We start from the raw sequence: 27,870 nt of genomic DNA, 5'->3' as shown, positions 1-27,870 counted from the left end.
ACATGGGTCAATGGTGTAAGGAAAATCGTATATAGGTTCTAGAATAACATGCTATCTACTGAAGATAGCAACATGGGTCAATGGTGTAAGGAAAATCGTATATAGGTTCTAGAATAACATGCTATCTACTGAAGATAGCAACATGGGTCAATGGTGTAAGGAAAATTGTGTATAGGTTCTAGAATAACATGCTATCTACTGAAGATAGCAACATGGGTCAATGGTGTAAGGAAACTCGTACGTAGGCTCTAGACTAACATGCTATCTACTGAAGATAGCAACATGGGTCAATGGTGTATGGAAACTCGTACGTAGGCTCTAGATTAACATGCTATCTACTGAAGATAGCAACATGGGTCAATGGTGTAAGGAAAATCGTATATAGGTTCTAGAATAACATGCTATCTACTGAAGATAGCAACATGGAGTCAATGGTGTAAGGAAAATCGTATATAGGTTCTAGAATAACATGCTATCTACTGAAGATAGCAACATGGGTCAATGGTGTAAGAAAAATTGTGTATAGGTTCTAGAATAACATGCTATCTACTGAAGATAGCAACATGGGTCAATGGTGTAAGGAAAATCGTATATAGGTTCTAGAATAACATGCTATCTACTGAAGATAGCAACATGGGTCAATGGTGTAAGGAAAATCGTATATAGGTTCTAGAATAACATGCTATCTACTGAAGATAGCAACATGGGTCAATGGTGTAAGGAAAATTGTGTATAGGTTCTAGAATAACATGCTATCTACTGAAGATAGCAACATGGGTCAATGGTGTAAGGAAACTCGTACGTAGGCTCTAGACTAACATGCTATCTACTGAAGATAGCAACATGGGTCAATGGTGTATGGAAACTCGTACGTAGGCTCTAGATTAACATGCTATCTACTGAAGATAGCAACATGAGTCAATGGTGTAAGGAAACTCGTACGTAGGCTCCAGACTAACATGCTATCTACTGAAGATAGCAACATGGGTCAATGGTGTATGGAAACTCGTACGTAGGCTTTAGACTAACATGCTATCTGCTGAAGATAGCAACATTAGTCAATGGTGTAAGGAAACTTGTATGTAGGCTCCAGACTAACATGCTATCTACTGAAGATAGCAACATGGGTCAATGGTGTAAGGAAAATCGTATGTAGGCTTTAGACTAACATGCTATCTACTGAAGATAGCAACATGGGTCAATGGTGTAAGGAAACTCGTACGTAGGCTCTAGACTAACATGCTATCTACTGAAGAGAGCAACATGAGTCAATGGTGTAAGGAAAATCGTATGTAGGCTCTAGACTAACATGCTATCTACTGAAGATAGCAACATGGGTCAATGGTGTATGGAAAATTGTATATAGGTTCTAGAATAACATGCTATCTACTGAAGATAGCAACATGGGTCAATGGTGTAAGGAAAATCGTATATAGGTTCTAGAATAACATGCTATCTACTGAAGATAGCAACATGGGTCAATGGTGTAAGGAAAATCGTATATAGGTTCTAGAATAACATGCTATCTACTGAAGATAGCAACATGGGTCAATGGTGTAAGGAAAATTGTGTATAGGTTCTAGAATAACATGCTATCTACTGAAGATAGCAACATGGGTCAATGGTGTAAGGAAACTCGTACGTAGGCTCTAGACTAACATGCTATCTACTGAAATAACATGCTATCTACTGAAGATAGCAACATGGGTCAATGGTGTATGGAAACTCGTACGTAGGCTCTAGATTAACATGCTATCTACTGAAGATAGCAACATGAGTCAATGGTGTAAGGAAACTCGTACGTAGGCTCCAGACTAACATGCTATCTACTGAAGATAGCAACATGGGTCAATGGTGTATGGAAACTCGTACGTAGGCTTTAGACTAACATGCTATCTACTGAAGATAGCAACATGAGTCAATGGTGTAAGGAAACTTGTATGTAGGCTCCAGACTAACATGCTATCTACTGAAGATAGCAACATGGGTCAATGGTGTAAGGAAAATCGTATGTAGGCTTTAGACTAACATGCTATCTACTGAAGATAGCAACATGGGTCAATGGTGTAAGGAAACTCGTACGTAGGCTCTAGACTAACATGCTATCTACTGAAGAGAGCAACATGGGTCAATGGTGTAAGGAAAATCGTATGTAGGCTCTAGACTAACATGCTATCTACTGAAGATAGCAACATGGGTCAATGGTGTATGGAAAATTGTATATAGGTTCTAGAATAACATGCTATCTACTGAAGATAGCAACATGGGTCAATGGTGTAAGGAAACTCGTACGTAGGCTCTAGACTAACATGCTATCTACTGAAGAGAGCAACATGGGTCAATGGTGTAAGGAAAATCGTATGTAGGCTCTAGACTAACATGCTATCTACTGAAGATAGCAACATGGGTCAATGGTGTATGGAAAATTGTATATAGGTTCTAGAATAACATGCTATCTACTGAAGATAGCAACATGGGTTAATGGTATAAGGTAAATCGTGTAAGACATAGATTAACATGCTATCTACTGACGATAGCAGCATGGGTCAATTGTATAATGTAAATCGTGTATAGGATGTAGAATAACATGTTATCTACCGAATATAGCAACATGGGCCAATGGTATAAGGTAAATTGTATACATGCTATCTACTGAAGATAGCAACATGGGCCAATGGTATAAAGTAAATCGTATATACGATATAAAATAACATGCTATCAATACAGAAGATAGCAACATGGGCCAATGGTCTAAGGTAAATTGTATACATGCTATCTACTGAAGATAGCAACATGGGCCAATGGTATAAAGTAAATCGTATATAGGATATAAAATGACATGCTATCTACAGAAGACAGCAACATGATGGGCCAATGGTATAAGGTAAATTGTATACATGCTATCTACTAAAGATACTAACATGGGCCAATGGTATAAAGTAAATCGTATATATAAAATAACATGCTATCCACAGAAGATAGCAACATGGGCCAATGGTATAAAGTAAATCGTACATAGGATATAAAATAACATGCTATCTATACAGAAGATAGCAACACGGGCCAATGGTCTAAGGTAAATTGTATACATGCTATCTACTGAAGATAGCAACATGGGCCAATGGTATAAAGTAAATCGTATATAGGATATAAAATAACATGCTATCTACAGAAGACAGCAACATGATGGGCCAATGGTATAAGGTAAATTGTATACATGCTATCTACTAAAGATATACATGGGCCAATGGTATAAAGTAAATCGTATATATAAAATAACATGCTATCCACAGAAGATAGCAACATGGGCCAATGGTATAAAGTAAATCGTACATAGGATATAAAATAACATGCTATCTACAGAAGACAGCAACATTGGCCAATAGTATCTGGGGTCAAATCGCCATAGATTGTCGCAGTTTCATGAAATTTGGTGGGAATATCACAATACGGGACAAAATCAGGAACTCACATATAAGAAATAAAACCAAAGTCAAGGACATTCTGGAGAAAATAAAAGAGGTAAAATGGAGATGGGCATGACATCTAGCAAGATCAAATGATAAACAGGTGGACAAAACGATTACCGGTAACAGAGTGGCAACCAAGAACAGGCAGAAGGAGAAGGGGAAGACAAAAACGCAGATGGCGGGACGACATAACATCTTACATTGGTACAACCTGGGTCGGGATAGCACAAGACAGAGAACAATGGAAACTTCATGAGGAGGGCTACAGCCAGCATGGGCTGACGTAGCCAGCAAGGCTAGGCAAGGCAAGGTAAGGCCACTGAAGCAAGTAAAAAAAGTCAATGTCATTTTGGGGGCATCCAAGGCCAAATCGCCATAGATTGTCACAGGTTCATGATATTTGTGGAAATGACCACCATTCATAGCTTCAGTTGGGTAACCGATTATAAAGGAAACGAAAGGAAACAATGTTATGTGTGGCTTTGTTCACGAAATCAGACAATGGCGTGCTTTTTGTAAATCAGCATTCTTGAAAATGAGCAACATAATGATTTTTGACTTAACACGGTTTGGAAATAATTTCTTCATATTTTTGGTGTTATCTGTCGTTTACATGTCCTTCCTAAAACACAAAAGTACGACCCTCTCCAAACACCTAAATTAGCTAAAAATTTAGGACATGTTACAAAACTATATTGTCTAGAATTTTAGAAGAGTACTTTTAATATTGGCCGGTTATTTTTCACACAGCGACGTTAACTAGGCAATGTACTATTACCTATAACATTAACTAAAACACCAAAGTACGAATATTTCCAAACATCTAAATTAGCTAAAATTTAGGACATGTTAAAAACTATATTTTCTAGAACTTTAGAAGAGTACTTTTAATATTGGCCGGTTATTTTTCACACAGCGACGTTAACTAGTCATATCCCCATGCTGTTAACGTAGGGCTATTTGTAAAGGTCACGCGTCAATGGGAAAGAGCACTGTGTATTGTGTATAGGAAAACGGACAGTAACTGCAGTATGTGCACCGTAGAACTTCGAACGGTTTTAACACTATAGCTTTTGTGAACTCGTGTGAACATACAAGTATATTATTATTATTATATTAAAGACATAAAGAGGCTGCACAAAAAGTAACACATCTGTTATTAATACGCCTATAGCGTCAGAACTAATACTTGTGTTCACAAAATTTCAACATAAAAAGAAGGATAATTTATTTACGCGCATTTTGATACCCCACTTGTCCAATTTCATTCAATATTAATAATACAGCAGTAAGAAAAATGCCCGAATTTAAAAGTTGCAGCTGTTTGTATTGATTTGAGGTTAGCGTGAAGATAACGGGCGGTTTTACGTGCCACAATGTTTGCGTAATAAGCACTGATCGCTGTAAACTACCCGGGTAAACTACAGCAGCTGAGAAGATCATACCTGCAAAGAAGCGATCTCGAAGGGCAAACTTTTCTCGCGATCCAAGAGTCTAGTCATAAAGGCAAGAGACCATATCAGGGAGACGTATGAGGCGTTTCAACTGGACACTACTGATTGTAAAAGAGAGGAGTACAAGGCAAAAAAAACCTTAATGATGCAACAAACAAAGTTATTGAGGCAGATCTAAATGGCAAGTTAAAGGTCAGTTGAAGGGAAACACACAAAGTGAAAGGGTCACCAATTGGTACAACCACTTCAAAGGCCTTCATGGAAACCCTCCTGGCATTGATGATGAGGAAGAAGAAATAACATAGACGAGATTGATATTAAAGTGGGGCCATTTGACAAAGAAGAATATGGAGAAGCTAAAGCATCTGTGGTTGAGGGAAATAGCTGTGGAGAGGACAACATACCTCCAGAAGTGCTGAAGAGATGCAACCTAGATGACATTGTGTTAGGGTTCTGCAATGACGCACTTCTCAAAAGGAAACGGATCAATGGTCCATACTTAATATTGTTCCTATCCCCAAAACAGGAGATCTTAGTTCAGGAAACAACTATCGCGGTATCAGTCTAACCTCCACCGTAGCCAAAACCTACAACAGATTGATACTTCATAGAATCAGACCTGAGATTGACAAGCATCTGAGAACAAATCAGAATGGATTTAGAGTTGGTAGAACAACTGTTGGACACATCCTTGCACTATGTAGGTTGATTGAAGAGGTGAAGGCACACAGCCTGCCAGCGATAATAACATTCATTGACTTCAAGAAAGCTTTCGACACGATCCATAGAGGCAACATGTTGAAGATACTCCATGCCTCCACGGTATTCCGGAACTCAATGTTAAAGCTATTGGCAAAATGTACCAAAACACCAAAGTCAAAGTAATACCACCAGATGGCGAGACAGAATTGTTTGATATCTTAGCAGGAGTACTTCAGGGGGATACCCTCGCCCCATACCTATTTGTGATTGTCCTCGACTTTGCACTGAGAATAGCTATTGGTGGACATGAAGAGGAGCTAGGATTCCATCTGGAAAGAGGCGAAGTAGGAGAGTTGGCCCAGTCGTGGTGACAGACTTTAATTTTGCTGACGACATTGCACTGTTGTCTGAGGAACCGGAAATACACCAATCACAAGAACTGCTTCATAGAGTGGAGACTTCAGCTGCTAAAGTGGGCCTGAAGGTGAATGGAAGTAAAACAAAGTATATGTCCTGCAATAACCATGAACAGGAGATAAAGCATCACAAAAAATGAGCGATGAAAAGCACAGCAAGGGATGCAATCATGCAACGTTACGTAAAGCAGCAGCATGGAGGGCGTGCAGTATAGTAAACCCTAGAAAATCTGGAGGTCAACTCTTATCAGGAGTTTCAAACTTTTTGCTGCAACAGTGGAGTCTGTGCGGCTTTATGGATGCGAAGCATGGACAATCAACCCCAAACTTGCAAAGGGCCTGGATGGCTGTTTCACCCGCGCTAAGAACAGTTACTGTTCTTAATGTTCATTGGAAGGAACATAATGTCAAATGCAGACCTATATGCAGATCTTCCAAAAATAAGCAACAAGATCAGGGAAAGAAGAATCCGATTTGCTGGCCACTGTTCCAGAAGTGAGGAGCCTGCATCAAAAATGGTTCGTTGGATACCCAAGCATGGGAGGCGGAAATCTGGAAGACCTATCCTGACCTACATTGACATTCTGGAAGATGACACTGGACTGGAGGCACTACTTCAAGACAGCAATGGAGGACAGGAAGTTGTGGAAAGCCATCACAGTTCGAGGACACTACTCGAATGAAGCAAGTAAGCAAATTACAACTTTTGAATTCGTGTATTTTTTCTTTAAAAGCACAACTGTGTGGTTAATATTGGACGACATTTGACAAAATGGGGTATCAAAATGCGCGTGAATAAATCATCTTTCTTTCTATGTAAAAATTTTATGGAAACAGTTATTAGTTCTAAGCTGTAGGCGTATTTATAACAGCTGCGTTACTTTTTGTGCAGACTCTAGATGACAGTTGAGACACCCAACCAGTATTGCTATATTTTTGTGGATATACGATCTGATCAGCTCAGCAGCACTTATCAATGCTCAATACCACGAAGCTACCATGATCCACTTTTCCATATTACATGTATTATAAGCATTGGCAAGTAATAATTGGTATCACATGGAGATCCAAATTTGTTTTTTAAATCAGCTAAAATACTTAACTATATCAGACAAGGGTTAAGTTGAGTGAACAAAATGGGCTGATGATATTCTACACGTATGGTCAGGATGGTTGTTGGTTGGTATACTCTCCAAGATCTGTGGTGTAGAGGCTCCGTCCAAAATGCTGACATCTGCGCAAGAGAGACATTTGTTATGTTTGGAGTGTTTAGCACGCGCCACTAAAAGGTTGAGAATATTCAGTAGTGTGTTCATAGTTTGTTGCCTCATATTCAGCTCGGCAATCTACCTCAATTCAGGCACTGTACAACAAGACAACCTAATCCAGATGACATCCAACCGAACAGCAACACAGTAAGTAGTACTAGTAGTAGTAGGGAAGTGAGTAGGATGGCAGGAGCCGGCCATATTTTGTCCAGTTTGAGCCATATCGTCGGTCACAACACATAGTGGCGTAGCTTAGAGTGATTTTCCAAAGTTTCCGTTTCACATAGTGGCGTATAGGTTTAGAGCTAGCTATTATCCTATAATAGTTATTCCTTGTTAACTATTTAAGATAGCCTACAGTTTTATAGTTTGAACCAACCTTAAACTTCAATTTCAAAAGAAATCGGGCCTCAGAGAGATAACAGTGGAGGAGTGTCGACTCCGTTACTATAGTAGCATGTCCTTCAAAAACGTTTTGCTTCGAAACGTATTTTGTCCTTCACGTACGCCACTATGTGTTGCGACCGACGATATGATTTAACATCTCCAGTAGATTTCCAGTGTACTTATTGACCGTATATTAATAGTTAATAGTCAAAGAAGCCAATAATCGCCTTTATATTTCCGTAGGTCTTAAGTTTTGGGCATTTTCCCCCTACTGAGAAAACTTATGCACATTGGGCAGGGTGGACACACCTTATAGCAAGCCTTGGGAATGGATATCCTAAATATTTAATGTGATTGCACTACTACTGCCGAGTTGGTTGATGCTCCCCTTCCGCCCTAGATCCATATATTATTGAAAATTAACACCTTGGTGTTTTACAAAAGTTCATTCTACAAACCGTATACTTTGCAAACTTGCTTAATTTATTGTTGTTAATGAGTTATGTACGTTTTACAAAAGTGTTGTTGTTTCAGCCCTCTTAACAACATAACTCAAGAACCGCAACACCTATAAAAGTATATCTGTGATATTTTAATTCTTCTACACACTCGCTATGAATTGAGCAGTGCAGTTTTTGCCAAAGCTCACTACCATTCGTAAGATGCTGTGAACTACCAAATCACAACAGTTTAAAATAATTAATAACCTTAAACCTATTCAAGAACCGATATCAACCCTCATCATTCATTTATTTATTTATTTATTTATTTATTTATTTATTTATTTATTTATTTATTTATTTATTTATTTATTTATTTATTTATTTATTTATTTATTTATTTATTTATTTATTTATTTATTTATTTATTTATTTATTTATTTATTTATTTATTTATTTATTTATTTATTTATTCTTTTATAGATTGGTGGGAACGAGACGACTTGTTGAATGTACGCCAGCTCAACGGATTGTATTCCTGAAAACTCACAAGACAGCCGGAACATCACTATGTACTATCCTGCAACGTTATGGATATACAAGAAACCTTACCTTTGCAATACCAGCTAAAGATACACCTGTATTCCATTGTTGCAGATATTTTAATAGATCGGACGTATTTCTGTATAAAAAGCAGAAATCCGAGTTGGGAGGTGATGGTGGTGGGACTAATACTTTTGATATGTTGACAAATCACGCTGTGTATTTACGTCCAGAAATGGACGCAATTGTTCCAGATGCGTTATACATAACTTCTGTACGGGATCCAGTGGATCAATTTGAATCAGCATTTGTATATTTTGATATTGCAAATCAAGCTAAAATTGCAAAAGAAAAAAAACCCAATTGCTACTTTTTCACAAATCCACAACATTATAAACGAAAGATTCCTTACGGTGGACGGCAAGTACAAAATGGACAACTGTATGACTTAGGGTTAAGTACAGAACATTTTCTAGATCCATTTTATGTGAAATATAAAATAAGGCAACTGGATAATGAATTCGATCTTGTTCTTGTAAAAGAATACTTTGACGAATCGCTGATCTTAATGAAAAAGCTTTTCTGTTGGGAAATTGACGATATTTTATACATTCCAAAGCGGATTGCAAATTTTCGTTTTAATATAAGTGAAAATTTACGTGTAACAATACGCAAGTGGAACCATGCTGACGTGTTATTATATGAACATTTTAACAGAACATTATGGCGCAAAATAGAGGAATATGGCGCTGAATTTTGGCGGGACTTAAATGAATTTCGTAGACGTATGAAGGAAGTTTCGTCATTGTGTGAAACTAAGAAAGTTGACAAGGACAACGTGCATCATTTGAGCATCGTCGAATTACAAAATAAGTCTGAATTTTGTCAAAACTTATATCGAATGGACAGCGGATACGTCAGACTTATACGACGGAATATGGTGCCGGTGCGATTCAATTTTTCTGATAATGCGACAACAAACATGACAAACATGCCAAAAGTGCAATCTGGTAAACCCACAGGTAAAACCGTTACAGAAAATAGTAGAACTAAGAAATAGAAATACCGTAAAACCCCGTCTACAAGCATATATAGTGGGTTTTTTTTATAAAAGCTTAATTAATTCGAAGCAATCGTTAATATACCAATACAATAGATCGGTCTTAAAATAATACTTGTTTGTATGTGCTTGGATCCGTAATTTATTTGCTCAAACTAAATAATGGCGACTGGATTAATGTAGCTTTCATCAGAAGCACACTATATGCTTGTAGACGGCCGGGGTTTTACGGTAGTGCAAGCAGGGTATCAAATCAAATCCTGTAAATGTTAAAAAACACAAAAAAGTACAACTTCAAGACTTTGATTTGTTTGTCTGGAATCCCGGTCTGGAATATAATTCATGGAAGCTCGAAGACTGGAATATGTGTCAATCTGAATACTTTAGACTGCTTCCAAAGGTTTAAACCTCCTAGTTTCAACCTTCCTCGTCATTCGAAAATCAGGTGAACAGCAGCTAGTCGGCCACACTTTATTGGGTTCGCACAGTTGGATTTTGAACAAAATAATATATAAATTAGAAAGTAAAGAAGTAAACAACCAAGAAAATAAATAAGTATAAATAAATAATTAAATGAATAAGTCAAAAAGTATTTCCTAAGTAAATAGGTATATAACTAAGGGGTGGTGCAATAATTATGTGTACCCGTGGGGTGGTGAATTATAGGGGGGGCAAAGATTTTGGCAGGCCAAAAGGGGGGGCAAGCATTTTTGGCAGGTCGAAAGTGGGGGTCAAGCGATTTTTGGCAGGTTGAAGGGGGGGGCAAGTGAATTTTGGCACATATATTTTGGGCACCGTTTCTATATTACACCCTAAAAAGGTGTAGGAAAACGTTAGGAACACGTTCAATATATGCAAAATTTCCTGCTCGCTGCGCTCCCATATGATGAGACAATTTAAGGTTTTAAATTCAGGTTCCTAAAAATCTTGCATGTGTAAGGGGGGGGGGGCAAAGATTTTTTGGCACATCAAAAGGGGGGGCAATGGTTTTTTGGCACGTCGAAAGGGGGGGGGAGATTTTTTGGCACGGCCAGAGGGGGGGGGGGCAAGCGATTTTTAGCAGACCATTTGAGAATTCACCACCCCGGGGTACACATAATTATTGCACCACCCCTAAATGGTGCGGCCCTAAACAGAGGAAGTAAACTTGACTGAAGAATAGTGCCAGAGCATAGAACCTAGAAAGAAGATACCCCAAAATATTTTGGCAGGGGGATGGTCCGTATAATCATCCCCCAATGTTGACGTCTGTATGTGGGTTTCTGACCAAATTAACCTCATATTTGGCCATTTTAGCCCCAAAAGTGCCAATTTATAGCAACTTATTTTATCCAACCCCATCCCCCCATGTCAAAAAGAAATCTACACCACTGGCCAGAGGAAATCATATAGAGATCGTGTTAATTGATATTGATAAAACACGTGTGAATAGGAAGTTCCTGAGCAAAAGCAAACATCAGAGAGCAAAATGTTTGGTTCGGACATAGACCCTGGAAATAGAACGGACAACTGTGGTCAACCGGTCAAACCATACATGAGCACGGCATGGTTCAGCCTGGGGGCTAAGCACCGCAGCTGCACTTCGAAAGTTTCTCTATTCTCTCTTTTTTGTTCGCGAATACAATACATTTGATATTTATACCTTTACTGTGATTTTAACCTGTGGCTTTTAACAAGTTTAACCTCTGATGTTTAACCAACTCGCGAGAATCCCGAGACACCAAAAGCTACCAAGAAAGCCAGTTGAGCCCAGTGCTACATTTTGTTAGTGTAGCCACAGTTGAGCAATGATAATAGCTTGAGTTGACTGTCAACTATATTTTTAGTGGTCACAAGATCTGATCAGGGGATCTCACTCAGGGGATCTGATGGGCTCAGCAGCGCTCGACATCATCAATTTCAAAGTTACCATGACTACCCCGGGGGAGCTACCATGATCCAATTCTAATATCAGTTGCGTATAAACGGAATTGAGCTGAGCCTCGCAATTTGTTTGAATACTAGTACATCAGTGAAAATACATCGGGAAATACTTGCATGTATATCATTGGATAAGGAACACGTTGATGATAATTTCAGAGCTGGATATTCTTCTACGTGTCACGCATGGTGTTGGTTGGTATAGAGGCCAAAATGCTGACCTCTGCGCAAGAGAGACATTTGTCATGTTTGGATTGTTTAGCACGCGCTACTAAAAGGTTGAGAATATTCAGTAGTGTGTTCATAGTTTGTAGCCTCATATTCAGCTCGGCAATCTACCTCAATTCAGGCACTTTGCAGTTCAATCAAGTCCACCTGGTGCACACGATATACAACCGAACAACAACACAGTAAGTAGTAATCCGGATAGTAATGGGAATGGCAGGAGCCATTTCCAGTTCTCACCATTTTTTTAATAAAACTATATGCCTAATACTAGGTAGCTAATACTTGGATTCATATTTCCACAGCTCTTGCAGTTCTTGGGTTAAGCCCAATGTAAACAAAAAGTTTTGGTTGTTTTGGCCTCCCAAGAAAAAATCATGCACATGAGGTGGAATCCGGAAATGAGACCGCTTATATCAAGCCCGACAACGCCCAGTAGCCTGTCATGCTCCCCTCCGACCGCCTTTCTACTCGTCTTATGATTTTCTACATTTAGCTCGACTCTAACTCTGCACTGATCGCTCAAGAAAGATTTACCATACTATGAACCGCCCCTCCCGATTTGGGCGGCGCGGTCACTGGATTTTCGCGATTCGTCTTTTTTGCGCCATTGTGAGATAGTGATCATAGTGTGAAATGTATACATAATCTGGTAACTTAAAATCCATATCTTCAATATGAAAGGTCAAAATTTTCAATTGATCGTCGGCTTTTCCTCCCTGCTACATACACTTTAAGAATATATCATTAGATTTATATAATTTACTTCGAGGACTGTTATATATCAAAAATTTGAAAAATATCAAATTTTTATAATTTGTCATAAAATTTGTATTATATTGTGATATTGTCAAAAAATGAAAATTATTTGATATCAGAAAGACATGCTTCGTATTCAGAATGCAATTCGATAGGTCTGAGGTGCTCTCATGTCCCACAAAAAATACTGTCGAAAAGCAATAAACGCTCATTTTAGATCCCATAAGTTAATACTAAAAGTAAAACGACCTGTTCATCATTACTATTTATGCATGGAAGAATGCTATATAATTATCCAATCACTACTCCAACGCATCAGGCAAAGAACCAATTGACCCGTGTGCTGTCTTGAGAATATATTCAATCAAAGCTGATTTTGCAAACAGCTGCTGTTTCATCAGTTCACCCATCATGGAACCCAGGAGTTCAGCATTTACCATGTTTACCTGCTAGTCTGCTACCATGGCTACTGGGCCATGCTATCAACAATGATCAACCAATGGCTCAAAACCGTATGTGTACTTGGACATGAAATATCGGCAAAAATAAAGCATCCCAAAACTATTCCTTATTATTCATAAATCAAAAGCAGTAAAAGTTTTATTCCGGAAAATATGAAAATCAAGACAAGGTTGTTTGCTTTTACAAAAGAAATGAGAGCTAAAGTATTCGTGAAAATAAAATTCAATGGGAATTCAATGCATGTGTGCGACACAATTTTGTCCAAGTACTGTTTTGAACCAAATGAGTACATTGTTCTAATGCTTTCCGACGAAAAAAACCCTGTATGGATCTACGGGCATGGCCTAGTCCGACGAGTAGGAGCTAGTAGGACCTGTTGTTTTCTTTAACCCTAACACTGACCCATGCTTTTTGGTATCGGAAGTCAGAGAAGATCCGATTTTTTCAAGAAGAAGAAGAAGAATTTTTGACTTGGCACCCCCGGGATTCGAACCTTTGACCCCTCGCATGCCAAGCGAACGAACGCGGACCGGTAGCTGCTCGGGTTATTGCTGCCCGGCCAGCAATTCCGTGATCATATCACACTTCGGGTGATTGCGTCATCGCAGACCCTGGGATGCATGCATGTTATGAATTTTTCATCGTGGTATTTTGTGGTTTTTACTGGTGTTAGGGGTAAAGGACACTCTAATCTGGAAAAATACATGTATTGTAAAGGACACTCTAATCTGGAAAAATACATGTATTTTAACCCTAACACTGACCCATGCTTTTTGGTATCGGAAGTCAGAGAAGATCCGATTTTTTCAAGAAGAAGAAGAAGAATTTTTGACTTGGCACCCCCGGGATTCGAACCTTTGACCCCTCGCATGCCAAGCGAACGAACGCGGACCGGTAGCTGCTCGGGTTATTGCTGCCCGGCCAGCAATTCCGTGATCATATCACACTTCGGGTGATTGCGTCATCGCAGACCCTGGGATGCATGCATGTTATGAATTTTTCATCGTGGTATTTTGTGGTTTTTACTGGTGTTAGGGGTAATAGTTTGAACTACTATACTCAAACTCTGATCGCTCAAGAAAGATTAACCACAAAAATCCACTCAACCGCCCCTCCTTTTTGGGCGGCGCGATCACTGGACTTTCGCGATTCGTCTTTCTAGCGCCATGTGAGATAGTGATCATAGTGTGAAATGTGTATAGTCTGGTAACTTAGAAAAACAAAGGTCCTGCTCTTCGGACTAGCATGGCCCGAGTGTTTCCAGGATTGTTCTTCAGCTGATGAAATTGAAAACAGCCACCCCCCTATTTTGTTGTTCGAAGTGGGTCGATAAAAAATATGTTTGCCAAATGTGTCCAGATTTTTTTTTCTGCAGATTTTTCGGTGATTTTTCTGAAAGTGATAGTCCGTACGCCCGAAGAACATGGTAGTCTTTCCTAGGTTAAAGGGGTTGTGCAATATTATGTGTACCCCCTGGTGGTGAATTCTCAAAGTGGTCTGCCATAAATCGCTTGCCCCCCTTTTGACCCTGCCAAAATATATTTGCCCCAAAATATATTTGCCCCCCCCCCCCTTTTTTTTGACGTGCCAAAAACCTTTTCCCCCATGTTGACGTGCCAAAACATCTTTGCCCCCCCTTTACACACTAACAATTTGGGGAACCCGAATTTAAAACCTTAAATTGTCTTATCATATGCGAGCGTAGCGAGCAGGGAATTTTGCATATTTGTTCCTAATGATTTCCTACACCTTTTTAGGGCGTAATATAGAAACGGTGCCCAAAATATCTGTGCCAAAAATCGCTTGCCCCCCTTTCGACCTGCCAAAAATCGCTTGATCCCCCTATAATTCACCACCCCGGGGGTACACATACTTATTGCACCACCCTTAATTTGCTTTTAGTGATAGTCACAATCCTCTCCCCCCGGTATGGTAGGGGCTTAGTACAGAGAAAATATACTAGTTAACATTTTCTACTTCTTACGTCTAATGTATGGGGCATTTAAAGCCGTACAACCAATTAATACAAAAGCAATTTAGGCTGCGACGTCACGAAAATATCGCTAAATGTCTCATTTAGACAAAGTACATGAACAAAAATTACACGCAGGATAACTTCAATACTCTACTCTAAACACATGTCAGTAACCAAGCAGTTGTCCAACTGACACAACAGTAAAATGCACTGACACGGAACAGCTTCCGGGATCACATTCACAGGCGAATAATTGGAACCCAACAAAAGAAATCTGTTGGGATGTGAATTTTGGTCCAGAAAGGTGTTCCATGTCAGTGCATTTTGCTGTTGTGTCAGTTGGACAACTGCTTGGTTACTGACATGTGTTTAGAGTAGAGTATTGAAGTAATCCTGTGTGCAATTTTGTTCATTTTTATGGAGAGGATTTTATGACCTTGTGAAAAGTTATAAGTTTCTTTTTGAGGCCAGTTTATTTACATGGTGTCCACAAAGCTCGGAACAATGTTAGGCAGTTCTTCTTCTGCTGATAAACGTTTATTTATTCATTTTTATTTCTTTTCCAGATTGGTGGGAACGAGACGACTTGTTGAATGTGCCCCAGTTCAACGGATTGTATTCCTGAAAACTCACAAGACAGCAGGAACATCAATAGGTACTATCCTTCAACGTTATGGATATACAAGAAACCTCAGCTTTGCAATACCAGCTAAAAATACACCCGTATTTGATTGTTGCAGATATTTTAAAAGATCGGACGTATTTCTGTACAAAAAGCAGGAATCCGAGTTGGGAGATGAATCAGATGATGGTGGTGGGACTAATACTTTTGATATGTTGACAAATCACGCTGTGTATTTACGTCCAGAAATGGACGCAATTGTTCCAGATGCGTTATACATAACTTCTGTACGGGATCCAGTGGATCAATTTGAATCAGCATTTGTATATTTTGATATTGCAAATCAAGCTGAAATTGCAAAAGTCAAAAACCCAATTGCTACTTTTTTCACAAATCCACAACATTATAAACAAAAGATTTCTTACGGTGGACGGCAAGTACAAAATGGACAACTATATGACTTAGGGTTAAGCACAGAACATTTTCTAGATCCATTTTATGTGAAATATAAAATAAGGCAACTGGATAATGAATTCGATCTTGTTTTTGTAAAAGAATATTTTGACGAATCGCTGATCTTAATGAAAAAGCTTTTCTGTTGGGGAATTGACGATATTTTATACATTCCAAAGCGGATTGCAAATTTTCGTTTTAATATAAGTGAAAATTTACGTGAAACAATACGCAAGTGGAACCATGCTGACGTGTTATTATATGAACATTTTAACAGAACATTATGGCGCAAAATAGAGGAATATGGCGCTGAATTTTGGCGGGACTTAGATGAATTTCGTAGACGTATGGAGGAAGTTTCGTCATTATGTGAAACTAAGAAAGTTGACAAGGACAACGTGCATCATCTGAGCATCGTCGAATTACAAAATAAGTCTGAATTTTGTCAAAACTTATATCGAATGGACGGTGAATACGTTAAACTTATACGATGGAATATGGTACCAATGCGATCTAATTTTTCTGATAATGCGACTACAACAAACATGACAAAAGTGCAATCTGGTAATCCTCGGGACAAACCGACATTACAGAAAAAAGTAAAACCAAGAAATAGTATAAGCACGAATAGGAGGAAGTCAAAACCTGTAATTGTTAAAAAGCACGGTACAAGTAAAAGAATAATAAAAGTGACCAAAAAACGGGTTAAGCATTAATTATACAATGGTTGCCGTATTATATGTCATGTGTGTGAAAACAGATATCTCCTGCTCATGCCCGCGGCAAAGCCAACCTTTGTTTTACCTCTTTTTCGTCTCTTTTTACATAAAATGTGGTATTTGTGTATTATTTTAAGTAAATGCCACCATTTTCGCCTGAAATGTATAAGCAAAATATACAAACAGAATAAGTCAACGTCTCTTCACTTGACCTTTATACTTAAAATATTCAAAATGGCTGTCATTCGAAGCGTTTCGGTTGAAAATCATTGAAAAGGTTATATTTTGACATCCTAATATGTGAAGTAAATGTCACAATTGTTACGAGTCGTACTTGACTCAAGGCCAAAATCACCTTTTCCGAACTCACACGAATGCACAACACAAATACACTGTTTGATTAAGCTAACAAAATCGGAGTCTTTAATTGAAAGTTAAATATTATTGGTACATATAACAATATAACAACAATTGCATATACAATGAAATCACACAATTACAGTTTTATTCTATCAGTACTTGACCAGCGGTCTTCTTGTTGGTGATCCTAGAGTTCTTGCAATGTTCTGGACGACTGATGTACATATCCTTATTCACTTGTCCTGCAAAAATCAGCGAAGTCCATTGTACACTTGAGTTTATAAATATCCTTGCGTACGAAAATGATGCTGCTTTCTCCAATCACTTATTTTCTTGCGCTGCTTTCTCCAAAATTATATCTCCTTGTGCTGCTTTCTCCAAATATTTATCTCCTTGCGCTGCTTTCTCCAAAAATTTATCTCCTTGCGCTGCTTTCTCCAAAAATGGTGTTTCTTCTACCAATCACTCTTTCTCGAGGGAACAGGCTTCTTTAACACTGCTCCGCTGTATTTGACAGATGTGTGGTTTTCATAAACCCAGCAAACTCCAGCAATTCGACAGAAGAACTTTAATCCTTTGATGAGGAAGAGCACATTTGTGTACTCGAAATCTCCTTCGTTGCTGTATTAAAAATAGCTCAATTATTGACTATGTAAACTGGTTAAAATGTACTTCTTTTTTTTGAAGCACGAAGACCACCACACACATGTGGAGTTTTACAATCTCCCATGACATTCTGTATAATCAGCAAACTCAATCTCTCACATTTTTATACTCCCAATCTATTAATCGACCATTCTGTCAAATTTACTTCCTGGGTTTTTTCCAAAATGATCTCCATTTCACAATCCAAGGGATTTTCCCCAAGATTAATTATACACATTAACCTTCCACATTACATCACTTCCTGGGGGTTTTCTTATTGTGCAATACACTGAAATGGGGATTTCCAAGTTCCAAACATAGATCTGACTTTGTTTGCAATAATTTGGGGGGAATCCCAAAATAACTTTCCACACCAACTCTTGCAAGTACAAGGGGGTTTCCCATCTCATGAAATACTTTCAGCTTAAATTACATTACATTACTCAGGGCACATCACACAATGTTCGCCTAAAATCAACAAACATACCGCATTAACTTCAGTCAATGTCTCATCCCTTGACCTCGAGATATTCAAAACGGCTGCCACTTGCACTGTACAAGATAAAAATCATTGAAAATATAATGCTTTGACATCTATATAATTATGAAGTAAATGCAACTATTTTCGCCTAAAATATATAAGCAATATGGTCGGTCAAAAATCATTGCAAAAATAATGTTTTAACATCCTTATGTGAAGTAAACGCCACCATTTTCGCCTAAAATGTATCTAGGCAAAATATACAAGCATATTAACTTCTGTCAATGTCTCATCACTTGACCTTGAGATATTCAAAACGGCTTCCATTTGCAATAGGTTAAATATCATTGAAAATATAATGCTTTGACATCTTAATGGGAAGTAAATGCCATCATTCTCGCCTAAGATGTATCCATGCAGATTTCTCATCTTTTGGCCTTTTAAAAGGGGTGGGGTATGAACGTTTGGACAGTATTTTATTGTGGGACATTAGAGCACATCAGACATCGAATTGCATTCTGAATACGAAGAATGTCCTTCTGATATTTTGAATTTTGAATGTAATGTCAAATGATTAAAATTGATATTTTGATATTTAACAGTACTCGAAGTAAACTTTATAAATCTGATGATTTATACTTAAAGTGTATGTAGGTGGGATGAAAAGCCGACGATCAATTGAAAATTTTGACCTTTCGTATTGAAGATATGGATTTTTCCCCAAAACACCAAAAAAAAAAGGTCTTTGGGAGAAAAAATCCATATCTTCAATATGAAAGGTCAAATTTTCAATTGATCGTCGGCTTTTTCTCCCAGCTACATACACTTTAAGAATATGTCATTAGATTTTTAAAATTTACTTCGAGGACTGTTATATATCAAAATGTGAAAAATATCAAATTTTAATAATTTGTCATAAAATTTGTATTATATCGTGAATTTCAAAAATGAAAATTATTTGATATCAGAAAAGCATTCTTCGTATTCAGAATGCAATTCGATATGTCTGATGTGCTGTCATGTCTCACAAAAATAATGTCGAAACGCTCAAAACGCTCATTCTAGATCCCAGGTTAAAATTCATTAAATCATATTTATGTGAAACAAATACCACAATTTTTGTCCAAAATGTATCCAGACTAAGCAAAATAATATACAAAGTGATTCATATTAGTCAATAGCTCATCACCTGACCTTGAAATTATAATTCCATTTGCAATGTACAGGTTAAAAATCATTAAAAAAACATGTTTGACATCTTTATGTGAATCAGATGCCACCATTTTCGCCAAAATGGCTTCCATTTACACTGTACAGGTTATTAACTTCATATGAAACCAGAAATGACCCCAAAATGACCTTTTGTCCTTTTAAAAACCTTTGTGAAGATTGTCCTTGTAATGACCGACATAGGGTAAATTGGGGTAAATGGAACGCTTAAGCAATAAATCACTTTCTGTGGTCAGGAGGGTATCCATATATGATTTTTGTTTGTTTCAATAAGTAGATAATATGTTTTTACAACTTGTTTTAACAGATAAACTCCCATTTTATGGCTTTGTTTCTTGTATCGGTTCAAATACATGCATGGTCATGGTGTTCCAGTTACCCCAACAAACTGGGGTAAATGGAACAGTGGGTTGGGTAATTGGAACAAGGGGCATTACTTGCAAGGAGCCTACATTCATAGCTATATTTACATTGAAAAGACATCAGAATATTTTATTTAACGTATATTTTGTGACTAAACAAAAGATTAACAAAAATAATTTAGTTTTCATGTTTTTTTATAAACATGGTAAAATACCACGTAAAAAAACACTTTCTCTCGGTACATAACAGAAAAAATGGTTTTCAGATTTTTAAAAAATCAATAGGAGGCCTAATCTACCATGAATTAGTTATTTGTAGTATATAATTTCATAATAATTAAACCAATTAGTAAAACAAATATTAACATGTTATATATATTTGAAGTCAGTCAACCGTGTTCCATTTACCCCAAGTGGATCTGTTGTGGGGTAAATGGAACACCAAACTAATTAATTAGCTAATTAGCATATTAATTTGCATAATTTCATCATTAAAATCTGCTATTTTATTGTTTAAAACATTTATGTTATTGTAGAAAACAAATATATTGCCAATATTGTAAGACATCTGTCAGCACAACATTCAAATATTTAGGAATCAATACCCTTAAATTAGTAATGTTCACTGAACCGTAGCACCACTTCAAGGTCAGTGACAACATTTGAGATTTTCTTCCACTCAAATACCGAGTAAACCCACACTTGGGGTATGAAACGAAAGCAGAACGTATGGCGTTGGGGTAAATGGAACAGTCGGTATGATGTTGCCCATTTTTTTCTTGATTGAGGGAATTGTATTCTCAGCGTTCCATTTACCCCACCGTTCCATTTACCCCAATTTACCCTACACGAGGCAATTTTCCAAGCAATTGCCTGTTGCACACACCTTGCAAAAAGATTGCTCCGTGTACTTTGGATTTGCAAGGAATTATCCCTCAAGCATCAGGCAAATAAATCCCCCGAGCAACAGGTAAAAAAAAGTAGAGACATGCTCTACTTTCAAGGTTGTTGCATGCAATCTAACCTCCTCCAACCAATCAGCTGAGTGAACACCGGCTGGTCACTGCATTCATTGGGAATGTGTAGGGACCAGCTTGATTCACCATCCACAACATGATAATGTGTGCACATGCTACATTATAATACACCTGTAGGCCTATGTTGTTGGTGGTGGTGTTGTTTAGCCCTTTTAATCTTAGTTTTCCTTAGCCTTTTCTTTATGGAAAATTGTATAGATATACAGGAGAGGATGGCAATCTTTTGCTTTCAGGACAACACATGAGCCATTTTGATATGATTACGAAAATCATTAACCACTGCTTATGTTTTGAGTATATCCCCAAACCTAAGACCACGCTCAAGGAATTGCAAGGCCCCACATTGCTTCGTGTATTTTGATCAATTGCTCAGCTTCATGGTCAGTGAGCACATAACTCACCCAAGTAATGGGCCTTGCAATTGAAATTGCCTCGTGTATGCCCTGCTTAAAAGTTAAATTCTGGTTTGGGGCGACCAATTATTTACTTACATCATTTCCTAAATCTAGCAGCTATTGCATGGGTGATATAGAACAACAAAAGCTGGTAACAAAAGATTCCATCAGCCCCCATAAAAGGCCCATTCAGTTGACATGTCGTTGATTATTTCTATCTATCTATCTATGTCCCATAGCTAGCTAGGAGGCCGTTGAGGCGACGTAGTGATGGCTTTAGAGATGCATGATTTCCAAAGTTCTATGTCCTCAGCTGATCGTATGAGCTGGTCAAAGTACAATCCAGTCCAGTCTTTGATGTTATCAATCCACGTCTTCTTTGGTCTTCCTCTCTTCCTTACCCCATCTGTACCTCCTTGCAGAATGGTGTTTGCTAGACTGTTCTTCCATCTGATCACATGGCCAAACCACTGGAGTTGTCTTCTTTTCACAATGGAGATCAGGTGTTCATGCTCTCCAATGAAACTTTCCATCATTGCCCTTACTTGATTGTTGGTAGTATGAGTAGAGTAGTGGACCTGGAGGAGCCTTCTCATGCAGTTCATCTCAAACGCGTTAATCATCTTTTCCATCTCGCCATTAAGCGTCCAGGTTTCACACCCAAGAAGAAGACAGACGGAAATTACCATTGCTCTCAGGAGGCTCATTCTTGCTGCCATTGAGATGTTCTTGTCTCTCCAAATGGGTTTCAGATTGGCTAGTGATGATGTCGCTACAGCAATTCTGATTTTGATTTCTTGTACTGATTTGACATCATCTGTGATGGTTGCACCAAGGTATTTGAATTGTGTAACTGTTTCAAGTTCTTCCCCTCCAACATGAACTTCTACTATTCCATCAGACCCCATCTTCAAGACCTTGCTCTTTGCAGCGCTGATTTCCATGCCAAGTCGCCTTGCATTGTCATCTAGCCATCTTGTGAGCTGAGGTCACTTAGTTCTTCAGGTTGTCCTGCCAAAAGGTCAATATCATCAGCGAATCGCAAGTTGGTAACCCTTCGCCCTCCGATACTGCTCCCTCGAATCCATCAAAAGCTTCCATCATGATATACTCAAGGAAGATGTTAAAGATGGTTGGTGACAGTAGACAACCTTGACGGACTCCAACTCGGGTTCGAAACCACTCACTGATTTCATCTCCTAGCAGTAGAGTACTCTTCGATGCAGTGTACAATGCTTCAATTGCATTTACAATTGCATTACTGATGTTGAACTTTCTTAGAATTTCAAACATTGCTTCTTGCCAAACACGGTCAAAGGCTTTTTTTAAATCAATGAAGTTGTGGAGAAGTGGCTTTTGATCTGTGCGGAATTTCTCACTCAGAATTCTCAGATTGAAGATTTGTTCCACTGTGCTGCGCCATTTTCTAAATCCTGCCTGTTCTTCTGCTATGATTATCTCTGCTTGAGGTCGAAGTCTATTAAGAATGCTTCGGAGAAGTATCTTCTTCGGATGACTGATCAAACTGATGGTGCGGTAGTTGTTGCAAGATTTAAGGTGTTGTTACGCTCCATATTGGTGTTGATTGTATCACACTGATCATGGATCCACTGTTCTTTTGCTTCTTTAGTTACTTTCTTTACTTCCCTGTTAATTCTGCTGTAGTTGGTATGGTCGATGTCACTTATGAAACGCCTCTTCTTCATCTCCCTGCGCCTGTCACATAATTGTAATACATCATCTGTCATCCATGCCTGCTTCTTCTTTCTTACTTTGCCCGACACCTCTTGTGCTGTGTCAATGAAGTTTTCATTCAACTGGTTGTTAAAACTCTCAATATCCGAGTTGGCTGCTATAAGTGGGGCAAATCTGCCTCCAATCTTAGCCTCAAATTCAGCAGCAATGTCAGGATCCTTGAGCTTTTCTAGATCAAACTTAACTCTAGGTGACTTCTATTTCCTCAACTTCTTCAGTTTTACTCTTACTGATGTCATCACCAAGTCATCACGGTCATGGTCACTTCCGATGTCAGCGCCAGGAAAGGATCTTGTTTGGGCGAGGTTCACACTTGGTTGGAAACGCTTGCTGATCATGACGTAGTCAATCATGTTGTGGACTTTGCCATCTGGTGAGTGCCATGTAGCTTTTCTTGATTCTTTCTGTGGATGCAAGGTATTGGTCACGTCAGGACAAGGTCGTAAAACTTTGCAAACTCAAGCAGGTTGTGACCCCTGTCGTTTGTCACTCCCAATCCAAATCTGCCAGCAGTACCCTGCCATGTTGGATATGCATCTGGTCCTACTTTTGCATTCCAGTCACCAATTACGAGCAAGACATCTTTCTTAGGAATTGTTGTCATTATGCCATGAAGTTGCTGGTAAAACATGTCCATTTCTTGATCTGATGCCGTACTTGTAGGTGCATATGCCTGGATGATTGAGATGTTGAAAGGTTGTCCTGGTAACCTCAGTATGATAATACGGCTTGATATTGGCCTGCGTTCCAGCACTGATCTCACTATGTCTCGGTGCACCAAGAAACCTACACCTCTCTCATGACGTTTGTCTTCTCCACTATACCATAATGTGTGCCCATCATTTGTGGTAGTCTCACCAATCCCTGTCCATCTTACTTCGGCTAAGCCTAGCACAGACCATCTATACCTCCTCATTTCATGATCAAGTTGTTCAACTTTCCCTAGAGCATTGAGCGTCCTCCCATTCCATGTACCAATTGTATTATCTTTCTTGGCAACTCTTATTTTGGCTTTGGCTACACTGCCATTTCCATTCATTGTTCCATTATCTTTCTCTCCTCCAGTAGCACACTTTCCGACCCCATCCCGGGAAATGGGGGACGCGGTCGTTTTTAACCTGGGCCCCGACCGGTCCAGTTTGGAAATACTTAACTTGTCTCTATTCATCATAGTCATTGCTGTGGGTGATACTACTACTTCTACACTTGGTGGCACCCATCTCCTCTCCAAGTCGTTGATTATTTATGGTGTCATTATTGATGCCATTTTGAAAAAGCGCCCTCACCGCCTAACCCACCGTTGGCCAATGTGAAAGCAAACGGATTTCAAAACCTCAATGTATTTGCTGGAATCCTTGACCCCAACAACACGGCATATACATCAGAGACATGCTCCTTAGCCCGGCTCCTTAGAGCTTCAACGACTGAGATACAGGCCAAATTAATTTAATTAAAATGGCAGCCATTTTGAAATTCAGTGGCAGCCATCTTGGAACTTCGTGCCCTGGGCTGTTCTTAGTGATTTTATTGGACTCCTTGACCCTATAAGCATGGGTATAGACATCAAAATTATGCTTGCAGGAACTTCAAGGACTGAGATATAGGTAATTTTCAGTTTCAATGTCGGCCATTTTGAAATTTTGGCAGCCATCTTGGAAATTTAGGTCCCATGTTGTTGTAGGTGATACTGTAACGGGACCGAGCTTGCCCATAATACTTTTGTAAACGACTGATGGAGAAGACTAGCCTTCTAAATATACAAGTGGTAGCGTAGTATCAAAGACTAGAATTCTCCCCAAGATATGTGGAATCAGTGATGTATGAATGGAGAAGTAACAGGTAAAAATGAGACTTGACAATTCTGTTTTATATTTGCTTCTTTTGTTATATCTTGTATTGTTATTTTGCTTTCATATTTGTCTTATCACATATCACATTTCATAAATACAAGTAAAACATTGGTAAATACACAATCTCTGTTGACGATCATGACGATATTTCCTTATTTCTTTCTTTTAAATCCAAATAAATTACCAATAAATGCTGCCGAACAGTACATACTATCTGCTTGAATAATCGAGAAGCATAAAAATACAATTTAATCAAGAATCTCTCATCACATGACATAGTCATAGGCTAGGCCAAGGCCTAGTACTAGGCCGACTACAGAGTACAGTAGGCGTATCCATTTCTGTACACCTATACGAACTTGCCATGCAACAATGAATGCACACAAAATACAGTGCATAACTTTCCATTGGACTTGTGCATGTGTGCGGCAAGTCACTTGCACAATAGGCATAGGCGCTAGGCCAAAACACCGGAGTGCATAACCACCCGGGTGTTGCCACTATTGTGGTAGCCAAGCTGCCCCTAGCTCAATCTGAGCTCCAGAGTAGGGCGTTTTTGATTTGGTTGGCGGTGCTTACCTTCAAACTGAGTGAAGGTTTGGGTGGACTATTGTCAGGCCCGCGACACTCCGGCACTTGTTGGAAGACATATGGTACAGCAGACAGTACATGTACAATGTGATTTTCTCATTTATAATTAGGATTACGTCATTGCCAGAGCTTGTTTATTTGTTCATTAGAATGATTGACAGCGGTGGGCGGACTTTGTACCGCTCACAAAACAAAGCTCTGGCAATGACGTAATCCTAATTATAAATGAGAGAATCACATTGTACATGTACTGTCTGCTCACTCTGCTGTATTAGATGTCTTCAGCTGCGGTATAGCACGGTATAGGCAGTTTGCAGAGAGTGTCGCTTCTCTACCTATTTTTCTCGGCTATTGTCCACCAAGCAATCTGATTAATTTGCGTCGTGCACGGCCTTTTATACTCTCCTGAACGCGTTCATGGAACCCTTTGGCGGCTGCGTTCAAAGCGTAAGCTCCGTTACTATGGATATCGCGCAGTCACTCCGCGTCAGGCGCTCACTTTCGAAAAGATTTTGAACATGACGAAATTTAATAACTAGAACTGCTAGTGTTTTTAAATCAGGAATCAAACTGATGACCCCTTTTTTGACCATGTAAAACATAAAAATACTCAAAAATATCTTAAAATTCTACATCCTTAAACAATTACATCTTAAATAATCCAAAGTTTGATCAACAAAAGTCGTTTTTAAGGAAATTTACAATTTTTAGGAAAAACTTGTTTACGTACGCCAGACAAAATGACAAATCCAAAATTCTTTGAAACAACACATGAAAAACCTGAATTTTGTCCTCAATATTTACTCGCAGACGGTATGTAATACCTTATTTTGTTCCTGACAAAATTATTTACACAATATTATAAGATCTCTGTACAACTTCTAGCAGAAAAGTGAAATTTTGAAGCCAAATTCGCACGTACGACATGACAAATTTCTCTGCCGTATTTTCAACCCACGGCAAAAACTGACGATCGACAGGTAAACAAATCCAAATATTTACAAAAATATATCAATCAATCAATCCCTGAAACTTATATAGCGCCTAAAACCAAGAAAACTTGCACTAAGGCGCTGGACACATACAAAGATCATCAAATGCAAACAAATGAAAAGAAATACATACATAATATCAATTCAAAATATACACAATTACAAAGAAAGTTAATGCTTATACGCAATTCCAAACAGGTGATGTTTAACCAGTTTCTTAAAAATGACAATGGATTCTGCATTTCTGATGTGTTTGGGCAGTTTGTTCCAGATGCGGGGTCCATAGCAAGAGAAAGACCTGTCCGCGAATGTTGAATGTTGAGTTCTTTGTTCAATGAATAGTGTTGCTGATGTTGTGGAGCGAAGGCGTCTGCGACCAGTTTGTTCATGAAGCATATCAGAAATGTAATCCGGAGTTTGTTTGTGAGAAGATTTGTAAACGAGGACCAGGATTTTAAAATCAACTCGTTGCTTAATGGGTAACCAGTGCATGTCAATGAGATCATTTGTGATGGAGTCATACTTGCGTTTCCTGGTAATTAGGCGTGCAGCAGTGCGCTGGATATTTTGAAGACGCTTGAAAAGTGTTTCGCTGATGCCGACAAGTAAACTATTACAATAGTCGAGCCTTGAGGTGACAAGAGTGTGAATGGCGAGTTTGGTAGATTCGGTGGTTAGCATTTTACGAGCACGTCCAATGTTAATCAGCTGGAAATTGGCAGATTTTGCAATATTAGCCACCTGCGCAGACATAGTCATGCTGCGGTCAAACATGACCCCCAGGTTCTTTACGGGATTACCCAGAACAGGGATATCAATGCCAGCGATATTCACAGATGAAAGATTGAACTTGGCAAGCTGAGCGTGGAAACCAAACACAATGACTTCGGTTTTTTCGGCATTGAGTTTCAAGAAATTATGAGACATCCATGTCTGAACCTCGTTAACACATTGCTCAAGTGTTGCCACAGCACTTTTCACACCGTCAGCTGATGTAGGACAGATGGAAACATATATCTGAGTGTCGTCAGCGTATATGTGTAGTTTCATGCCATACTTGCGAATGACCGAGCCAATGGGGAGAATGTAAATTAAAAATAGGAGCGGTCCGAGTACCGACCCCTGTGGCACGCCATAGCGGAGGAACTGTAGGTTGGAGAAAGTTCCATTAATGCACACGCGTTGCGTCCTATTTGACAAATATGACTTGAACCAGTCAAAAGTAACATTATTGATACCGAGGATGTCTTGGAGTCTTGTGAGTAACACCATATGATCAATGGTGTCGAATGCACTA

General features: G+C 38.7%; 2 protein-coding genes across 4 annotated transcripts; one reads left to right on the top strand and one right to left on the bottom strand.

Annotated features, from left to right (window-relative positions):
• The first annotated feature begins 7,186 nt into the window (after positions 1–7,186).
• Positions 7,187–18,357, top strand: LOC140138083 (galactosylceramide sulfotransferase-like). 3 transcript variants are annotated; one of them, XM_072159958.1, is made up of 2 exons: positions 7,187–7,457; positions 15,648–18,357. In XM_072159958.1, the coding sequence occupies exons 1-2, from the start codon at positions 7,267–7,269 to the stop codon at positions 16,870–16,872; spliced, it is 1,416 nt and encodes a 471-aa protein (XP_072016059.1). In that variant the 5' UTR covers positions 7,187–7,266; the 3' UTR covers positions 16,873–18,357. The 3 variants fall into 3 exon arrangements, with proteins under 3 accessions (XP_072016059.1, XP_072016060.1, XP_072016058.1); XM_072159959.1 differs by lacking the exon at positions 15,648–18,357 and adding an exon at positions 8,621–9,953; XM_072159957.1 differs by lacking the exon at positions 7,187–7,457 and adding an exon at positions 11,685–12,070 and having other exon boundaries at positions 15,648–18,349.
• A 5,207-nt stretch (positions 18,358–23,564) lies between these two features.
• On the bottom strand, positions 23,565–24,179 carry LOC140137335 (craniofacial development protein 2-like). Its single transcript, XM_072158978.1, has one exon. The coding sequence runs from the start codon at positions 24,177–24,179 to the stop codon at positions 23,565–23,567; it is 615 nt and encodes a 204-aa protein (XP_072015079.1).
• Between the last annotated feature and the right edge of the window lie 3,691 nt (positions 24,180–27,870).

The sequence above is a fragment of the Amphiura filiformis genome, chromosome 17, assembly GCF_039555335.1.
Source record: "Amphiura filiformis chromosome 17, Afil_fr2py, whole genome shotgun sequence".
Classification (NCBI taxonomy): Eukaryota; Metazoa; Echinodermata; class Ophiuroidea; order Amphilepidida; family Amphiuridae; genus Amphiura; species Amphiura filiformis.
Note: the sequence above shows the minus strand (reverse complement) of the source record. Positions and strands in the feature narration are given on the sequence as shown.